This window comes from Eretmochelys imbricata, chromosome 11 (genome assembly GCF_965152235.1).
Source record: "Eretmochelys imbricata isolate rEreImb1 chromosome 11, rEreImb1.hap1, whole genome shotgun sequence".
In the NCBI taxonomy this organism is placed as follows: domain Eukaryota; kingdom Metazoa; phylum Chordata; order Testudines; family Cheloniidae; genus Eretmochelys; species Eretmochelys imbricata.
In genome coordinates, this window is record NC_135582.1 from 21,609,915 (window position 1) to 21,631,495 (window position 21,581).

Consider the following 21,581-nt stretch of genomic DNA (forward strand, 5'->3'; position numbering starts at 1 on the left):
CTGCTGCAGTTTCCACGTTATGCATCTGATGAAGTGAGCTGTAGCTCACGAAAGCTCATGCTCAAATAAATTGGTTAGTCTCTAAGGTGCCACAAGGACTCCTTTTCTTTTTGCATATTTTGAATAGATATCTCCCACAGGTATTCCGTGTTTTAGTTTGAACTGAATCATACGTAGTTATTTCCTGACCACATTTCTAACCTTCCTAGACATTTTCTTTTAGACTATACAATTTTTTGCAGTACTTCCCTCCCCAGGTAAAAGAGACAATGCTTATATCTGATGGAGGAGGAAAATGTGTTAGAGCAAGAGAGACAACTCTTAAATCCTTATTTCCCCAATTCAGAGTCCACCATGCAGTCAGAGCCAACGGGGGGGGTGGGGGGGGGATGGGGGACGACTAATGTAACACATATTTGTTTGTTTTGCTGGATTTCTTTAAGAATAACAAATCTTAACACTAAGATAAGTAGTTTAATTATTTATAAGCTTGTAGGAAAGCATTGTGCAGAAGAGAAAGGTATGGAGACAAGCTCCTAAGCAGCTTTATCTGTTAGGAAGAGAGGAAAGAATTGTTATTCAGGGCAAGGCTATTTAGACACCCTCTGCCCCTTCGCCACAGTACTTTTTGATACTGCTCAAAAGGATTCTGTTAGTGCCTGTGACTCCCTGGAGACATATTTATTAAGGTAAACATAGCAGTTTAGGCTTAAGTATAGAAAACAATTAAGTGGTAGTTTAAAACTTTTTTTTTAATTTTTATCTTCGCATTAGGTGTTGGGGTTTTTTTTAGGAAAGAAAGGATAGCAGTATAAATTTGGAATGTAGATGTGAAATAATACTATTTGAATAAAATAAAAATCTATACGAAACTTTAAAATGTATATAGAATGTCAAATCATTTAGAAATATGTATCTTTATAGTAAGAGGCTTTAAGTTCAGACTTCTATGACCTCTGAAACCACTTAGCTGAAATTTAAATATGTGTGTGTGAGTGTGAGTGTGAGTGTGAGTGTGTGTGTAAAATCACGGGTGAAGTTCATTTCAAGTGTACTACTTGCGCTAGTACAGCAGTAACTTTTCCAAGCATTTTTCAGGTCACAATTAATTAGTAGCCAATCAATATAAAAGCATAAGTAATACCGTACCCCAGCACTTACCCATGATGGTTAAAGCTGTAGCTTTTGTTAATTCTTCCTTCATTGACTCTATTATTTCTAAATTACCACCATCCTGGTTGCATCTATTTATGGTTCCATTTCCTGAACTGATCCAATAAAGCTTGTCCTCCAGATAATCTATAGATAGACCTGTAATTAATTTATACAATTAAAACATAATTGTGGCCTCTTAACATGTAATTTTAATTCATATTTAGGCTATTTTTATCAAAGAAAAGCATATTCAAAGATTTTGAGCCAGTAACAAAGAAATCTAAATGTAAAATGTTCTCTTGTTTTAATGTAGGTTACAAAAGCAAAGATGAAAGCACAGTAAAACAGACAATTTACAGTGAAAAATAGCTTGTGTTTTGAGATAGATTTAATTCTATTCATATTTCCTCCTCACAAATGTAAATTTATCTGTAACTGACTAATGGAAGGACATTTTGTGGCAGTGAACAACTAGCTGGATGAGCTGAGGTCCTAGGAGAGGTCATTAACTAACAATAAATGCCCCAAAGAGGCCATTATTGCTATTACAAACTGTAAAAGTACAAAATAGGGAAAACATTGTAATCACCTGTGTATTCAAAACTGGAAGAGAAATGACATTTTTTTTAAGGCTGCTGATTAATTGCAGTTAACTCATGCGATTAACTAAAAAAAATTAATCACGATTAATCACAGTTTTAATAGCCCTCTTAAACAACAGAATACCAATTGAAATATATTAAATATTTTAGATGTTTTTCTACATTTTTGTATATATTGTATTCTGTGTTGTAATTGAAATCAAAGTGTATATTATTTTTTATTACAAGCATTTGCGCTGTAAAAATTATAAACAAAAGAAATAGTATTTTTCAATTCACCTCATACAAGGACTGTAGTGCAATTTCTTGGTCGTGAAAGTGCAACTTACAAATGTAGATTTTCTTTTTTATTACGTAACTGCACTCCATAACAAAACAATGTAAAACTTCAGAACTACTTCTCGTTCAATCAATCGCTAAGACAAAGTAGTTTGTTAACATTTACCAGAGATAATCCTGCCCTCTTCTTATTTACAATATCACCAGAAAGTGAGAACAGACATATGCATGGCATTTTTGTTGCCGGCATTGCAAGATATTTACTTGCTAGATATGCTAAATATTCATATGCCCCTTCATGCTTTGGCCACCATTCCAGAGGACATGCTTCCATGTTGATGATGCTTGTTAAAAAAAATAATGTGCTAATTAAATTTGTAACAGAACTCCTTGGAGGAGAATCGTATGTCCCTGCTCTGTTTTACCCGCATTCTGCATATATTTCATGTTATAGCCGTCTTGAATGATGACCAGCACATGTTGTTCATTTTAAGAACACTTTCACTGCAGATTTCACAAAATGCAAAGAAGGCACAATGTGAGATTTCTAAGCATAGATATCCTTATTCTAAGGATAAGATTTAAGAATCTGAAGTGACTTGCAAAATCTGTGAGGGACGAAGTGTGGAGCATGCTTTCAGAAGTCTTAAAAGAGCAAGACTCTGATGCAGAAACCACAGAACCCAAACCATCAAAAAAGAAAATCAACCTTCTGCTGGTGCCATCTGACTCAGATAATGAAAATGAACATGCGTCGGTCGACACTGCTTTGGATTGTTATCAAGCAGAACCCGACATCAGCATGGACGCATGTCCCCTGGAATGATGATTGAAGCATGAAGGGACATATGAATCTTTAGCACATCTGGCATGTAAATATCTTGCGACGACTGTTACAACAGTGCCATGAGAACACCTATTCTCACTTTCAGGTGATATTGTAAACAAGAAGCAGGAAGCATTATCTCCTGCAAATATAAATAAACTTGTTTGTCTGAGTGATTGGCTGCACAAGAAGTAGGACTGACTGGACTTGCAGACTCTAAAATTTTACATTGTTTTATTTTTGAATGCAGGGTGTTTTTTTGTAAATAATTATACATTTATAAGTTCAACTTTCATGATAAAGAGATTGCACTACAGTACTTGTATTAGATGAATTGCAAAATGCTATTTATTTTTTACAGTGCAAATACTTGTAATCAAAAATAAATATAAAGTGAGCACTGTACCTTTGTATTGTGTTGTAATTGAAATCAATATATTTGAAAATGTAGAAAACATCCAAACATTTTAAAATAAATGGTATTCTATTATTAACAGTGCAATACTCATGCAATTAATTGCAATATTTTTTTTAATTGTGCAATTAATCATGATTAATTTTTCTAATTGTGCGATTAATGGCAGTTATTTTTGTAATCATTTGACAGCCCTATTTTTTCCCTCCATGTACATACAAGATTATATTTGCAATACTGGAGGCCCTTAAAAGATTAGAAATTTAACCAAGAAGAAAGCAAAACTTCTTACTAGATCAATAATACTAATTAAAATTCTACTTCAAATTATGTTAACCAGAATTAGACACTCAAGACAAGATATACAGAAATACTTTCAAAATGTTATATTGACCAGATGAAGAACATAAAATGCTTGCCAGACCTAATCAAATCATTGCAATAGAGGGGAAAAAATATGGCAAAGTGAAAAATATGAGATGATGGTCTTGCAGAATTCTCCTGAAAGGAGAAGACTATTTCCAATCTTATGGTAATTGCAGCACATCTCCATGATGGATAGTTGACTTTAAAAAAAGAGCAGAACAACTGTGAAAATCATTCCCTGTGTCTTTGATAAAATTTGATGTGAAAATATATGCTAAAATGTTTGTGGACAGAACAGGAATTGGAGGGTATGGTTTGATAAAAAGACCAATAATATAAGGGTGGGGGTGAGGGGGTAGCACACCTCACAGGTAGCAGAAATAAGATGGTCCTGCAGCAGCAGTTTCTATTGACTCTCAGAAAGTTAGTTTTCAGTATAATCAAATGGAAATATGAGTCGGTTCTGGTGATGTTTGTCTCCCATGACACAGAAGAAAGATGATGCCAAACCAAGCCTAGATCTTGGACAAAGCCACTGTCAGCCAGAAATTTGCTGAGTTTCTGCAGATGACAGCTCCTGAAGAATCTTCAGGAACACAGACTCAGGTCTATAGAGAAGTCCCTGAACATTCAAATATCCCTTTGGTAAATCCTCTAATGTTCTGCCTAAGGGACTTGGAGTGTTACCCCAATAGCCAGGGGGGATGGTAGTTCTCCTACTCACCTCCATTATTAGTTTCCCCATGAAAGTCTCCTGTCAAAAATGCATAGCTAGAGACTTTAGCTGTCTGTCAGAGGCTATTTTCTACTAGGGAGATGCTACTCCAAAACCAATAAACAATTCATGTGGGATGCTTAAAAAGAACTTTGAAGGGCAGGAACAGAACCCAAATCACAAGTCCCAGTCTAGGGTCTTTACCACAAGACCAACTATCCTCTCATAGCCTTCTTTCTCCCGCACTCCTGCTTCTTTAAGAAAGCATTCAGTCACGGCTTCTCTCACAGTTCAGCCAGAACCTGCAACATTTGGCTGTAAGAGAGTGTGACATGACATTGTGAGTACCTCCTGATACCAGAAGTGTCAGTGAAGCATTTCTGACCGTATATCCTTGGCTCATCTGGTTTTAGTCTTGTTTAGTATGTTATCTCTTGTGTTCAGAAATTGTGTCTTCCTGTGCCTGTGGAAGGAGTTTAGTGTATTGTAGGAACATATCAGGTCCTACACCCGTCAGTAGCCTTTCATACCACACACAATGAGGTGCTGATGACAGGGCTGCATACTATATCAACAGTAAACAGTTATGTTGAATTCGATCCATCTTTCTTTCCTTCAGAAGACTCAGAGAGAAGGTTAAGATGATTGTTTAATTATGAGAAGTGCCACATTATTCCTATTCTATCATCTCTCCTGTTCAATGCCTATATGAAACTACTGGGGGAATATAAGGAGATGATTTAGTGTATAGTGTTATAAGTATGCTAATAGAAAAGGAGTACTTGTGGCACCTTAGAGACTAACAAATTTATTTGAGCATAAGCTTTCATGAGCTACAGCTCACTTAGTATGCTAATGGCTCTCAGTTGTGTCTCCATTTCTTTAGATATAGACAGAACAATGGTTCGACTTTCACAATCTACCAGAGATCACATATTGGATGATCCCCCCAATGTTGTGATTCAACTGATATAAAGACAGAGGTAATTGTGATGAGTTGGAGAAACAAGAGTTGCAGGAGATAAGAGTTAATTTTGGCTTCTTTGATAGAGGCATTTGCTTTATTTTTACTACCAATATTCATAATCTGGGGACCTAATGGTTCCTTGGGTGCTTCTGAGTGTTCATAGTGGCCAATATCCCCCCGCTTTTACTTTTGCTTTCTCTTTCTCCATTTTTCTTCTTCAGTAGAATTGGAAGGTATCTGTATTATTTGTAATATTTTCTGTACCTGCCACTCCCAATCCTCAGCAGAATAACCCAAGGAGGAGGGCAGCATTGGTAATGCTACCTGTTCCTCTTGGGGATTGAATTTCCCCCTCTGGTATAGCTGTACCCACAAATAAATACAAAACTTTAATTTCTACAATGACCCTCCACACCACATACACACTATTTAATGTGTGGTGTACCACAAAACCCTCTCAATGGAAAATGCTTCAATTTGGAAACCGAGAATATTTTGGATTTCTGCATGTGTGCATTAACCCGATTAAGGAGGACACTCTTTGGCAATCTTTACAGCAACTTTCTTAGGTAAGATGATTCTGGAGTTCTAGTAAACAGGAAAGAAAAGGGAACATTTGTTATCTAATTTAAAACCAATTTTATATATGAAAACCAACCATATGGATCAATTTAATTATGCCTCCATCCTGGTGAAATATTGTTTGGAAGAATGTTTGCCACTCCTCCACCAATCTGCACTTCTATGCAACTTGAACCCACCATCTTTTAGGCCAGTGTTTCCCGAACTTGAGATGCCGCTTGTTCAGAGAAAGCCCCTGACGGGCCCGGCCGGTTTGTTTACCTGCCGCGTCCGCAGGTTTGGCCGATCGCGGCTCCCACTGGCTGCGGTTTGCTGTGCCCAGCCAATGGGGGCTGTGGGACGTGGCGGCCAGTATGTCCCTCGACCCGCACCACGTCCCACAGCCCCCATTGGCCGGGCACAGTGAACCGCGGCCAGTGGGAGCCGCGTTGGCCAAACCTGCGGACGCAGCAGGTAAACAAACTGGCCGGGCCCGCCAGGGGCTTTCCCTGAACAAGCTGCGTCCCAAGTTTGGGAAACACTGCTTTAGGCAATAAATTCAAGAAGTTTTTTTGTAAACTAAATACCCCTATGGTAATCCATTCATACATGAGTTTATCATTCTCTGGACATTCTGTCCTCTTAACATTCTAATGATGGTCTTAATGGTTGTACCCATAAACAACTGATTGAAATTGAAATTAGAATAAATTAATAATTACAGCAGGTGGCAAAATTGGAGAGGGGATTTCTATATTGGATATATTGGACTGACAAATGCAAGTTTGATTTTAATATATTTGGACATATATTTGCCTGGTGTGAATTTTGATTTAAATATGAAAATAGCTCCAATTAGTAAATTTAAATCCAAGTGTAAACAGCTCTGAGTACTTAGTACAACTGAACCAAGCAATAAATAGTAATTGGGAATGTCTAGTTTAACAATGGATTGCTTGGAATGCTGCTTTCTTCTTAAAAGAAACAAAGTTATTCAGCCAAAACTGCCTGAAGGCTTCAGTTACTCACTCTGTAGCAGTACAAACTCAGAAAATACAAGTTTACTGTTTTGATAAGATTATGATAAACTTCTATTTCAAGAATGTTGCACACATAGTTTCAAAGACAAGCCAGCAACATAAGCCAGTCTATTACTGGATCTTCTTTTCACCAAATAAAAACAACTCCAGTGAATCTGCACATAAAATATGTTCAAAGAGTAACAGAAAGAACCAGGCAAAACAAAAGAATATTTCTGAGCATTGCTGCAATTCAGAGTTCCATTCAGGATGTTACAAAGACTTTTCTCTGACTTAACCAAAAGTTTCAGAACTCTTGTAAGGAAGCCAGGTTTTGTGAAATTACAGCCCAGTTTTAAAATTAATTCTCATTATAATTGCTCAATGGCTACTAGCCAGGAGGGGAAGGGATGGTGTCCCTAGCCTCTGTTTGCCAGAAGCTGGGAATGGGCAACAAGAAATGAGTCACCTGATGATTACCTGTTTGTTCATTCCCTCTAGGGCACCTGACATTGGCCGCTGTTGGAAGACAGGATATTGGGCTAGATGTGACCCAGTATGGCCATTCATATATTCCGTATGCTAATTCTTTACTTCTTGGAACAAATCATTCTAGAGCACTGTAATGGGGGCCCTCACCCTTGGTGCACCCTGCAGTGGTCCCATGCAGTGCTAAAATTAAGTTTCTGCCTGAGTTTCCCCTACTGGGCACCCAGTAAATCCAATAAGGCTTATGTATACTGAACTGTGTACCTTCAGAGATCTAGTTTATATAATCTAAAGGCAGAGAATTACATAAATAGGCCTTCGCCCCAGTACCCTCGCTGGAGGGGGGGAGGGACTCAGTTAACCGTAGTCTATTAACCCCACTTATGTCCATGTCTCATACAAGTGAGGCCTTGTTGACCCAGAACCCTCTTCCGGAGTCCAGGCCTCTGTCGTTAGCTGGGAAAGGGTCTCTCCTCTTGAGTCATGGTCCCTACAGGGGTCAAACAGTGATAACCCTTCCTCAGAACAGCACACAATTCCTTTGATCTGGGGCTCACATGCTACCTAGTAAAGTCCTTTGATGGTTTTGCTGAGCCTTGGCATTTGTAGTTCTTCCCTTTCAGAGCCTCCCCCACCTAGGAGCATTCTTCCATGACTTCCTTTCCTGGTGAACTCCCTGAGAAGACCTCCCTTTGGAAACTTTGTCTTTCTGTATTCTGGGGACTGTTCCTCTGGCCAGGAAGCTCTTTTCTCTAGAAGACCCCACTGGAAGTAGCTTCCTAGCTAGCTCCCCTGGGGAATTCTTTCCCCAGGTACTTCCTCCCTGTGTTCTCTCCTGCCTGAGGCCACATCACCTGTTATAAGACCCAGCTGTTCCTGAACTATTTAACTACTGCCCAGCTACACAGGCAATCAGTTATCCCCAGGTGGATCTGGGTTGGCTCTTTCTGTAGCAGAGCTTGTCTCCGGCAAGCTGACAACATGACCACCCTCAAGGGCCAGCTAACCTGTAACAAGCACACAAGAGAATACTAGCTAGTACAAAGTAATATGCAGGAGTTGGTTCAAGAAGTAACTATAGTTGAGCCAGTGAGTAATAATGAACCTAAATAATTACGCTCAACATCCTAGAGAGAAATATGCAAAATAACTAATGTAGTGAAATTAACTTTTGAAAGAGGGACTTTTTAAAAAAAAAAAATGAGGATGCTAGATAAAGTTTCTAAAGTCAAAAATAAAGAAATTGAAATTTTCTGCTTGGTTCCACCCTCATTTCCACAAAGGCATTACTCTAATGTGTGGCAAGTCTCATCCCCAACTCAGCTCTACTGTTCTGCTCAGCCACTCCTCCTGTTACTGTCAATTTACAGTTGCTCTGTTGAGGCCCTTCTTCTCTCTAGTCATATAAGCTTGGCTTCCTTTGCTCCACTCCCATTCAGCTAGCACCACTGATTCTCTCTTGCAATTTAAAATACTAATGCACCTGACACCATTCAGCTCATACCCAACATTCCATGTTGTCTTTGTCCAGTGAACATGGAAATTGCATTTTATGTTGCTTTTTTGTATAATGTTTTTTTCTCATTTTTTTTCTCATTCTCCCTATGCTGTCCTTGTCTTCTCTCCTCACAACCATATCCTGATTTCCAAGAAACATGCTACTATTGTAAAAAGTACATTATAGGGAGTATGACAGCAAACCCCATATTAAAGGTGCCTAACACTTTGTACCTTAAAAAGGTTCTTGAGACCACTTTTCACTCTGAAATGTTGTAGGGGGAAAACTCCTAGGATTGGAGGGGTGCCTTTTTCTGGCATTGCGAAAATCCACACAGAGTTGGCAGTTATAAGATGCTTAAAATCACCATTTTCCTCCTGTGACTTTAGTAGTAGAGCTTGTTTCTGGTAGCATGCTACAGACCCTTCACATTCTATAACACTGCACACATGCTTCCCCATTTTGCTTCAGCATTTGATACAGAAATGCATGGGCAACATTCATTCTCACATTCACCAACTTTCAGGTGCATGTCTCCACAACCTTAATAACATTCTTCCAATGTTATATATGTATATAATTTTTATTCTAAGTTATGTTTCCCTCTTTTGCTATATGTTGTTTTCCTGCTGTAATGGTCTTGCACTAACACATCCAATTATAGTTTAATCACTAGCATGATCCTACATGCCCATTGATAACACAAAGAGTTAATTTATTCATTCTAGATTAGTCTGTTATATATCTGTTATTGTTAGGTTACTAATACAATATTTGGAGGGTTATTACTAAGAAAAAGTTTCCCACAATAGCTCATCCAGGACCTTATTATTTAACTAAGCACTGTCAACAGCAGTGGTTCTCAACCAGGAGTACGCATACCAGAAGTCTTGCTTAGATATTTCTAAGCTTTTCTAGATAGTTGCTTAGTTTTACAACAGGCTACATAAAAATCACTAGCGAAGTCATTACAAACTAAAATTTCGTACAGACAATGACTTGTCTACACTGTTCTATATACTATACACTGAAATGTAAGTACAATATTTATATTCCAATTGATTTATTTTACAGTTACATGGTGAAAATGAGAAAGTAAGTAATTTTTCAGTGACAGCGTGCTGTGATACTTTTGTAGTTTTTTGTCTGATTTTGTAAGCAAGTAGTTTTTAAGTGAGGTGAAACTTAGGGGTAATGCAAGACAAATGAGACTCCTAATTCGTAGTCTGGAAAAGCTGAGAGCCACTGGTCTGCAGGACATCTATCAGAAACTATTCAGATAACACTATGCCATTAAATGTTCTAAAATGTTCCTCAACTAAGGTTATTACACTACTGAATGCACGTGTAAAAATTCCCAAAAAACAAACCAAAAAATCAAACCAGTTACAAAAGATAATTATCCTAAATCAAGCCAAAGTTGTCAGACTGATCATTGAGGTGGGGACTGATTTTGACCAATGTAGAGTAAATCTTTGTAACACTGGGGCTGCAGATGTGGCAATACTGCTATACATCCAGCAGCGGGAGTATACCACTTTCCTTTCACCCACACATGCAGTTTAGCTTGCTTTGCGCCTTCGTTAATACAAATTGCCTTTTTGCATGTCTTCTCAAGAAGGGCATATGACCCTATGATCATATTCACAGTCAATGTAAAGTGTTCTGCACAATTCAGATAAACACTGAAGAAACTTCTGTAGTCCACATTTAGTCCACCTTTATAAGGTCGCAATCAAATAGTATCCTAATCTTGCATACTTATTCCTTTTCTATTTTTTATTATCTTGTATACCATAGCAGATTTAGCTCTTGAACTTACCTTTTTCTCTCCAAGTGCATAATTTATCTCTGTGTCTCATGACACAGGTGAAACTATACAAGTGTGAGGGTAAAGGCTTGTTGAATATTCTCCATAGGAGGTTTATTCTCTGGATTGTGCAGTAAGATTTATTCCAGGATTTGGCAATAAAGTGCCTGTACTGAATCATCTCTAATTTATATTCTTAAAACGTAAAAGGTATCAAAAGAGAAATGCCAAAGATTGGTTTCAGAATGAAAAGCACTTTGTATTTGCTTTAATGCCAATTTAATTATTTCAGTAATTTGTTCTCTTGCTTACTTTGCATATTCATGCTTACTAAATATGATACCATAAAACAATATGTGATAAAAACACTCTAATTATAAGACTTATGTTCAAAAAGACAAAATGAATAATGGGATATTTAAACACCCAGAAGAAATGAAATCACCAGAAAGAAAACAGAATGACCCACCATCACACAAGATAGGAATAAAACATGATAGCAGATAATTTTGTCAAAAAGAGTCATAATGTTAATAGTTTCTCAGATACTATATCCTAGCTAATATATCAACAGTATTAAAAATAAATGTTAACATATTACATCAATGGCACACATTAAGCAACATTAACATTTAGTAAAAAGCAGTTATATATAGTACATTTACTTCTATTTCTATCCTTTTCTATGAACTAAAATTTAAGGGGCAAATTCTCTTTCATCAAAAAGATGGGATTCTGAGCAGAGCTGTGGGCCACTTCCCTACCATTTCACACAGCACCAGAAAAGCGGCTCTACTATTGAACACCACCTCTTCAGGGGGAACAAATGGGAGGGATTCATGAAGTCACATATCCAACACCTTTACTTCTGCAATTGGTGCAGGCAACCCTTTAGAGATATGTTCCAGACTGAGCATCGAGGGGTTGTGAGCCTCATGCTTGGGTTCCCCATGTCTTTCCTTCCTATACCCATGACAGAAACACACCCATTAAACTATATTCAAAGACTTCCAAGGGTCTTTGTTGGATACAAGAATATGCCTCTTGGATAATTAATTTCAACTTCAGCCTATATACTGTTAATTACAGTCCTTTATGCAGTTCATACAGTTATAACAAATCTACTCTAACTCCCATTGACTCCAATGGGCAGTGAACTCTGACCAAACGCCTTAAAAGGATTAAATACAATAATGACACATACATGTATATTGCATATTCTATATTACTATATTTCTATATTACTGATACATACTACATGAAACACAGCACTTTAAATATCACATAAAATAATTTCATTATTAAAACAATTTTAAATAAAAAGGAATAGCATAAAGCAATATTTACCAACTGGGTCTTTTTGATTCTGAAAGAGTATTTTGCTGTTACTGCCATCCATGTTTGCCATATTAATTGTGTTCCCATCAGTCCAGTAAAGCTTCCTTAACAAGAAACAAGATTGATTGAAAATTTGGTTTCATATACACCATGTTCTAAATGTGTCTGTTTTGAAAAGATGATCAAATGAATAATACATACAATGTTGTTACAGTATGAATGGCTGTACTACCTAGTTCATAAGGTTTGTTATAAAAGTCTTCTGTATTCAGTGCAAGTAATTCTGTACAAAAGTTCTGAAGCACATGCATTTAGTACAAATAAAATAGACATCAGCAAGTTTAGCACCTGTACGTATGCTTTTTCCCTAAGTTTAGACAAATGGTTGTTTGTGTGCACACACGTACACACACAGACTTTTCTTTTCCCTTGCTGGCCTGCAATTATATAAGGCATGTTAATAAAATGTCAGAAATAATTGTAATAACATCTATCTGTATTATTAAGACTGAGAAAATGAGTTGTCAAATCCAAGTTATTCAATTTTTTTCTTAGTAGTCCTAAAAATAAAAGTAAGTACTGAAAAGCCACCATACATAGTGACAAATACAAGGAATCTTTCCATATATTTTATGAAATCCCACCAGTTAAGAACAATCATACTTTACCCCCTGACAGGGTGCACTGCAAGACACTGGGGTTTATCGATTCCATGGATGATTGAGGTTTTCAAAGAACCATCTAAATGTGCCACATTAATTTGAGTTTCATCAAACTCCGAGCTAATCCAGTACAAATTTCGTGACACCCAATCCACTGCAAGGCCTCTAATACTCTGAATATCTGCAAAATGTGAAAGAGCAAATTAAAAGTGAATATAGGTTGTTCATTTGGTTTCCTTTCCAAATAAATTATTTTCTGTTTTAGGGAAAAATAATTTATATTTTAATTTGTTAGCAAAATTGTTCAAGATTTCAATCTCATTCACTTATCAACCATTGTTAAAGCATGAATAATTGTTAATGTTCTGATGAGCCAGATGAAAGCCTACAGCAACAATTAACACTGAAATTGCACTACACAGTCAATAATTCTCAGCAAACACTGAGGAGTAAAAAATAGACATCAATCGTATTATCCAAGGATAATAACCAACTATAAACTGTATAACTGTTAGTGCATTTTCCAGCTTAGGGGGAAAACATTATTTGTTTGGTTTTAATACCTCTGCAACAGGTGTGCTGTTTAAAAAGCATCAGTTTGACAAACATGATTTGGAAAAAAATCACCCTCCCTTAACAGGTTCAGAAATTAATTTCTATTTTTAAAGTTAATTTATACAAAATCAATCATGATGTGTGATGAAACCTCATGCTCACTCTGAGGGGGATGATGGTTCATAGGCAGGCTGTTAAAAGGCCTCCTCAAACAATGAGCCCAACTGCACTGATTGATTCCATGGGAGTCCAGCACGGTTCCACAAGTGCTGTTTCTCCCTACTTTCTCAGCGTCAAGGAGCACCCTGGCACCAAAAATACAGATTCAGTGACTCTGGTCAGCACTAGAGCCAAAGAAAGCACTAAGGATGACTCCAAACCTGAGGGCTCCATGGCACCAGTAATGTAGGAAGATAGATATAGCATTGCCAGTGTTGTAGTACCTAATTCCAGAACAGGACTCCAACTAGGCTCTTGAAAAAGGTCCCTGTAATGAAGGCTTCAGCTTTGTGGGACATAGAAGCCAAGGATGGCATACTATGTGGCCCTGTACAGAACAACAGCCTTGAACCTGGACCACATCCAAAGTTCTTACAGCCTCCTTCCTGAGACAAGCCAGCACCAAAGTCTACTATTTTTTTTTTTACAGGTTCAGACACAAAAGCCCAGTAAACCAAGCACCAAACTGGGAATGACTACGCTCAAGTTAGATGAGACACTGGATATGAACATCAAATTCAGGAAAACTATAGAGGCAAGAGACACACTTCTAGAATCCATATGTTTCAAGGTCTTACTTGGCCATGATGCCAGAGCTATCATTATCAATCTAAAAACTACTATTGAAAAAAAAAAAACCCTAAACCAATGCATACCCATAAAAAGGTATATTAGAGAAATCTGATGAAAGACCAGAGGTCCAGGGGCAGCACAGTTCTTCTGTCCACAACTGACTGAGAAAGAGAAGGGACTAAGGCAAGTGGAGCCACAAGGCACTTTTATCACCTTGTTCCAAATGTCTGAAGCTGTTCATACGGCCCAATACCACAGCTTTCCGGTAGGCGCTGAAACTCTGCAGTATGAGTCCTCTTTGCCCACAAGTGGGAATATGCAGAAAATACTTTAAAGGAAAACTGATTCTTGGTCTCCCTCCAAGATTTTGTCAAGCTGAGATTGCTAAACTGGCTATATGCTTGGAAATATTTCAGAAACTTGGAAACTTTTGCTCCTTTTGGAAATGGGGCTTAAAACTCATTGGTATCTGAGGAAGTTGAACACAATGACAGCCCCTGCTAAGTACCCTTGAACTGAATCCTTGTGCATTCAACCTTTTTGCTTTATCTCTGACATCAAAGAGCATATGCAGCTGATTTCAAGCCATGTTCTGGCATTATAGATTTTGCAAGCTTTTTTATTCAGGTCAAATTGCATCTGGTCTATAAAGGAAAGGTAATTTGCAATATGAACTGTAGCCACTGCCGAAGACAGATAGATATAAAGAGAAAAACAATACATTACTCATCAAATTCATTGACAAGTTTTGCATTTTTTTATTGAATAGTTTATACAACAACTCAATTTTTTCTGGCATTCAGCCACTTTTGCTGATAAACTCTTTTTTTCTAGAAGAATTCCAGTACCTCAGTTCAGGTCCAACATACAGAACTGAGAGTCTGTGTGGTTTTTGATCTGGCCACTGTTGACTTCATCACCGGATTCATGAAGACAGTGGGAAACAGCGCAACATTCTCCCTAAAACACATATATCAGCGAACTTAGCAACATCCAAAATTAAATGAAAATGCTGCCATTTCTTCACCAGTTGATCCAGAAAATAATACAAGTACACAGCAGGCATATTGCAAAGGAGAGCATGGTCTCTCTACTTGTCAAACTTTGTCTTTGGGATTGTCTGGAGACAGGGCCGGCTCCAGGCACCAGTGAAGGAAGCAGGTGTCTGGGGCGGCCAATAGAAAGTGGAGGCACTTCCTGAGTTATTGGGATGGCACGTTCAGGTCTTAGGCGACAATTCGGCAGCGGGTCCTTCATTCCCTCTTTTCCTCTTCGGCGGCAATTTGGCGGCAGCTCAATCGGGTTTTTCTTTTTTTCTTCGCCGCTTGGGGTGGCAAAAAACCTGAAGCTGGCTCTGTCTGGAGAGGAGCTAAAGAAAAGCCTTCAATATTACTTATTTGATCATAAAATGAGAAAATGTAGAACCCTCAACAGGAGTGCTATTATCCTTGTACTGTTCTTGTTTGGATTTTGCCTCTGAGGAGTCAACCATCACTTCAGTTTTCAAATAGATACATATTCCTACAGAAAGTCCTCATTAGACTGGCCCTCCTGATTTCAAGCAGGTGGTTTGGAATGATGTGTTCATACAGAGGAGAGGAGACCTGCTGCTGAACAGGAGACCTGCTGTTCCCAGTACAGGAATTGACACTGGTTGCACCAAAACTGCTAATGAAGCCAACAAATGGAGTAACATCAGTACTGGTGAATATTGGTGCTGAGTAGGTGGAGACAGCAGAGTTCAGAACCCAGAGCCAATGCAGTCTCTGCATCCACAGTGCTGATGCTTCACAACAGCACGGTGCAATCTACTTGTGTGCTATCAAATCTGAAAATATTTCTGTTGTTGCCTCCTGGAATGTACAAGCTTTGTGTAACACAAACAGGAATCAAATGCCGAGAATGTAGTGACTGGAACTTCTCAAGGCAAGCAGAGTGCTCTTCAGGGCCAATACCTCACTTAGGTGGGGGGGGGGGAAAGAAACATGTCACCCTTCAGTACTAGAAGGATGGCACACAAAAATGGAGGGCACTGATACCTCAACTCAGCTCAGGAGATCCCTACATCTTTTTGAGGAGAATTATTTGCAGGATGGCAGGGAAACCATCAGTCTAGGCTTTCCCTGGACCTGCACCAGAGTGGTTGATGTCAAAATGCTTGATGCTCCCCACTGGAGATCAACTTTTGTGAAGCACAGCGAGCCCAGTAAGCATTAGGAATATCAGTATTTCTAAAGAAGGATATTGGTGTTTCTACAGAAGGATGAGGAGTACAACTGAGGATGCATTATGCACCTAGCCAATCATGATTCTTTTCTGGACAAATGACTTAGTAGTTGTTCATGTACACACTTACGTCATCTAAGAAAAATACTGTCTTTTTATCAGTTTCCTTTGTCTACTGTCATAAGAAGAGCTGGCCAATAATGAAAATAGAGAAAAACCAATACAGCATTGAAGCATCAATCAGCCAGAAAACTGACACAGGCCAAGTGTAATGGAAGGAAACAGGATCAAAAGGTTGCACTCCTCAACAATGAACGTTCATTGTTGAGGAGTGCAACCTTTTGATCCAATCAGTTGAAGCCTGGACACACTGGAAGAAAGTATCAGGTATATTAATCATGATGATATCACAAACATTCTAAAGCCCATATAGAGTACAACGCTTGAAGGTGTAAACTATGCAGGCATCACCCCAAAGTTACTGCCACTTTGTATTTTTTGTATTTGAATTTCGGGTTGTGGTTCACAAAATATATCTGAGTGGGGACAATTAGGCAAGAACAATGGTCCAGAGGGAACTCATCTTTTCTGCCCAAAGTCAGTGTAACTGACCATGAAATGGAGCATAAAAATGCATGAAATGTAAAGCTATTTTCAGTACACTATTTTTTTCCTGCTTTTTGTTTTTAATTTTCTCCTTTCTAACTTTTCTAGGAAGGCAGCATTTGTTCTGTTAGATAAAACAAATTAATTTTTTTAATAAATATTATATATCCCAGCTAAATCTTAATTATATTTGAAAGCATATATGTTTTATGGTCTTACTAAATTAGTATTGGCCTATTAATAAACATTATTGTTCTGCTCCAATTTTCTGTAATCCATTTAAAATACAAATCACAAGAAATGTGGACAAATTTAAATATTCCATAGTTAGTACACATGCATATTTATTATAATGAATGACTACTACTTTTAAATAAACATCATGTTGTTCACCTCTTGAGATAACTGTTTCCAAACCAGTGCCATTAATAAAAGCACGCTTGATGGTTTGTGTTTTTACATCAGTCCAGTACAAGCGTTCCTCTGCTGAATCAAAATCTATGACAGTGACATCATCAATGTCAGGGACTGTGAAGGCAGTGATGAAGTTGAAGTATGGATTCTCTATATCCACACCTCTTATTTCTGAACGTCTTGCATAAAGAAGAAATTTCTTCATTTCTGTACAAAAAAAGGAAAATATTTTGTTCCTTAATTACAACTGACTGGATTCAAAGTTATCACCTAAATATTATTTTACAAATTTTAAGCAAAGTTTGTATCAATGATGTAAGAACAATATCTTGTATGCAAATCTGTGGATAAAATGTGTAGCAAGATACTATAGAGAAGTAATACGTATTAATTTACACATATTTAAAATCTTTTCTTAATCGATTATATCAATGTAGTCTTGCAGGATTCCAAAGAAAGAAAAGACTGGAAGGAGTATTTTAAAATGATTAGCTCCCTGAGGCCAGGTCTACGGTACAAACTTACATCAGTATTACTATGTCACTCGGGGGTATGAAAACCCCTAAGTGATGCAGTTATACTGACCTAATCCCGGTGTAGACAGCCCTATGTCGATGAGAGGACTTCTCCCGTCAACATAGTTAGCGCCTCTTGCAGAGGAGAATTAATTATGCCAATGGGAGCTTTTTAAGTGTAGACCTGCCCTAAGTGTTATAATAATCTAGTTCTTTATTTGCATATCTTTGTAATACCAAATGGCATTTGAAATCTCAGGAAAATCACTGATGTACATCAGGAAAGAATTACAAATAGAAGTAGTTACAAGAAGCTCTCCAATGTCTGCACTGATTACGAATAGATGAGACAGAAGCATGGGGAGAACAAAGAAGGGGCCTATTGTTCAGCTGAATCCACTTACAAAATACATAATAATAATGTTAATATATGATACATGAATAGAAAATATCAAGGACAAACAGAACCTGTTTTCCTTGTCTCTAAACTACTTAAAATGTTTTAGAGAAATGCGTCAGTGTATGAATTGCAGTGGTAAATTTTGTTTTCTTTAACACATTTTGGTATAGCAAAATATTATTCTAGAGATTTCCTATTTAGGTACTGCAAAGAAGAATGCATTAAAAGCTTTTACAAATAATGAACACAATTATTTGACATTTCTGGGGCTATTATAAAGCTTTGCTTATAATCTTTATACACACACACACACGCCCCCTGCAAAGCTAGCTGTTTTATGCGTCTTCTTCATTTTAGTTCTTAATCCCCCAAAATTATGCTAAGAAGACTTCAGAAGAAGAGCAGGTAGAGATTAAAGCTATTAAGTATTTTTTATGTCATCATTTTCTGATGCTGCACTTTACACTTATAAATCTTCCTGTACTACAGAGATAAGTTCTACTAACACACGACATACATAAGCAACAGAAAAAATGAACGTTTATAAATATCAAAGTTCCACACACTGCATATATTAGAATAATTTATCCGCTCTCAAAAAAGTAGGTATACCTTCAAAATTATCACTAAAAAGCACCGTACAGACCATTTTTAAGATTATTAAGCTCTATTCTGTCCAGTTTAAAATTTTAATGCTAATAAAATCAAAGAAAATTTGGTTCCCAAGAAAAAATAAAACTTACCATAACATGTTTTCTTGTCTATGGACAGTTTCATCAGATGAGGGCATGTACATGCAGCACTTCTATTGTGATTGATCAGACACATATGAGAACACGGACCTCTGCCATTGTTAGCAGCACAAGGATTAGGAGCTGGAATTATATAATGAGATATTAATACTGGATAGAATAAAGAGTTTAAATAAAAACAACCTCCTGGGGCCAGGAATCAATCTTCCATCAATGCACAGAGAATGTAACCATACAACTCCTTTCAATGTCATTTATATCATGGTGTTTGTCGACGTCTATCATAAATGATTACAAAGCACTTTACATACATAAATAGAGATCACTTCATCCATTGCTGAAAACAAAACAAAAAAATACTGGGGAAAGAAACAGCCAACCAAGGTACATAAGCAACACCACCACACAGACATAGACATAGACACAGACACACACACACAGACACACACACACAAACACAGACACACACACACACACAGAGGAAGGGAAGGGAACAACAACCTCTCCAACTGAAATTGCAAAGAGAATGGTAAACAGCAGAAGGAGGAATTTGGTCTGAATACAGGGTTTAAAACCAGGTATATTTGTAATATATACATAAGGTTTTAATGACTGAATATCTTCAAGGTTTTTATAAAACCCTACTGTACAATGCAGGAAAATGCTCTTTTATTTCTTAAAACAATCAGCATCAAGAAATATTTTCCAAGAAAAAAAAATGTCTTCAATATATTTAAAGTAATGAGATCCAAAACTCTCTGAAAATATCATTTTTTCAAACATCTATATACTCCTTTTTGAAAAATAAAAAGGTAAACCTATTAAATAAATAAATACACTATAAGAAGTATGGAAAGTACGAAACATCACTGAAGAAAACCTAAAGGCGCCTAAGTTCTGTCATAAAATGGTGAAAGTTCTCAGGTGCTCAGCCAATTACTTTTTTCCCCCTCAGTGGCTGCCATCTTGTGCTCCAGAATCTTAAGCTTTTGTTTAAAGGGACAATAAAAAGGTCTCTAGCTCTTATCATTGTAGAAAACATTCATAATGTACCACCGATGTAAATTAATACTGTCATGTATGCCTACGTCAGCAGAAAGGATCAGGAACAGTCAGCATGGATTCACCCAGGGAAACTCATGCCTGACTAATCTAATTGCCTTCTATGATGAGATAACTGGCTCTGTGGATGAGGGAAAAGCAGTGGACGTGTTGTTCCTTGACTTTAGCAAAGCTTTTGACAGAGTCTCCCACAGTATTCTTGCCAGCAAGATAAAGAAGTATGGGCTGGATGAATGGACTATAAGGTGGATAGAAAGCTGGCTAGATTGTCGGGCTCAACAGGTAGTGATCAATGGCTCCATGTCTAGCTGGCAACTGGTATCAAGTGGAGTGCCTCAAGGGTCGGTCCTCGGGCCGGTTTTGTTCAATATCTTCATTAATGATCTGGAGAATGGCGTGGATTGCACCCTCAGCCAGTTTGATGATGACACTAAACTGGGAGGAGAGGTAGATATGCTGGAGGGTAGGGATAGGATACAGAGGGACCTAGACAAATTAGAGGATTGGGCCAAAAGAAATCTGATGAGGTTCAACTAGGACAAGTGCAGAGTCCTGCACTTAGGACGGAAGAATCCCACGCACTGCTACAGACTAGGGACCGAACGGCTAGGCAGCAGTTCTGCAGAAAAGGACCTAGGGGTTACAGTGGACGAGAAGCTGGATATGAGTCAACAGTGTGCCCTTGTTGCCAAGAAGGCCAATGGCATTTTGGGATGTATAAGTAGGGGCATTGCCAGCAGATCGAGGGACGTGATCGTTCCCCTCTATTCAACATTGGTGAGGCCTCATCTGGAGTACTGTGTCCAGTTTTGGGCCCCACACTACAAGAAGGATATGGAAAAATTGGAAAGTGTCCAGCGGAGGGCAACAAAAATGATTAGGGGGCTGGAACACATGAGTTATGAGGAGAGGCTGAGGGAACTGGGATTGTTTAGTCTGCGGAAGAGAAGAATGAGGGGGGATTTGATAGCTGCTTTCAACTAACTGAAAGGGGGTTCCAAAGAGGATGGATCTAGACTGTTCTCAGTGGTAGCAGATGACAGAACGAGGAGTAATGGTCTCAAGTTGCAGTGGGGGAGGTTTAGGTTGGATATTAGGAAAAACTTTTTCACTAGGAGGGTGGTGAAACACTGGAATGCGTTACCTAGGGAGGTTGTGAAATCTCCTTCCTTAGATATTTTTAAAGTCAGGCTTGACAAAGGCCTGGCTGGGATGATTTAGTTGGGGACTGGTCCTGCTTTGAACAGGGGATTGGACTAGATGACCTCCTGAGGTCCCTTCCAACCCTGATATTCTATGAAAGCCTGACACAACAGTGAAAAGATGTGAACTGCGTCTATTGAACTGTGTCAGTGAAAGGGTGTGAACTATGTCTTACTATGGTACTAAATCTGTAGTCCAATTATGATGATTTAAAAGTGAACAATTGACTATTTCACTGGTGATCGAAGCACATAAAAGAAGGATGATCATATTATGAAGATCTGTATAGTCACTTGTGATTGTAAACCACAACTTAGGCTGCAAGCTGTGTTTAGGAAAGTACTGATAGTTTCC

The 21,581-nt window shown here is 37.9% G+C and overlaps 1 protein-coding gene across 1 annotated transcript in view; it reads right to left on the minus strand.

Annotated features, from left to right (window-relative positions):
* Positions 1 to 21,581, minus strand: part of LRP1B (LDL receptor related protein 1B) — a 1,054,628-nt gene that overhangs the window by 425,005 nt on the left and 608,042 nt on the right. The window contains exons 28-32 of the mRNA XM_077830376.1: positions 18,954 to 19,085; positions 17,275 to 17,502; positions 12,709 to 12,883; positions 12,050 to 12,144; positions 1,162 to 1,311 (exon numbers count right to left, since the gene is read on the minus strand). Coding sequence (XP_077686502.1) covers positions 1,162 to 1,311; positions 12,050 to 12,144; positions 12,709 to 12,883; positions 17,275 to 17,502; positions 18,954 to 19,085 — 780 coding nt within the window. The remainder of the gene's footprint in view (positions 1 to 1,161; positions 1,312 to 12,049; positions 12,145 to 12,708; positions 12,884 to 17,274; positions 17,503 to 18,953; positions 19,086 to 21,581) is intronic.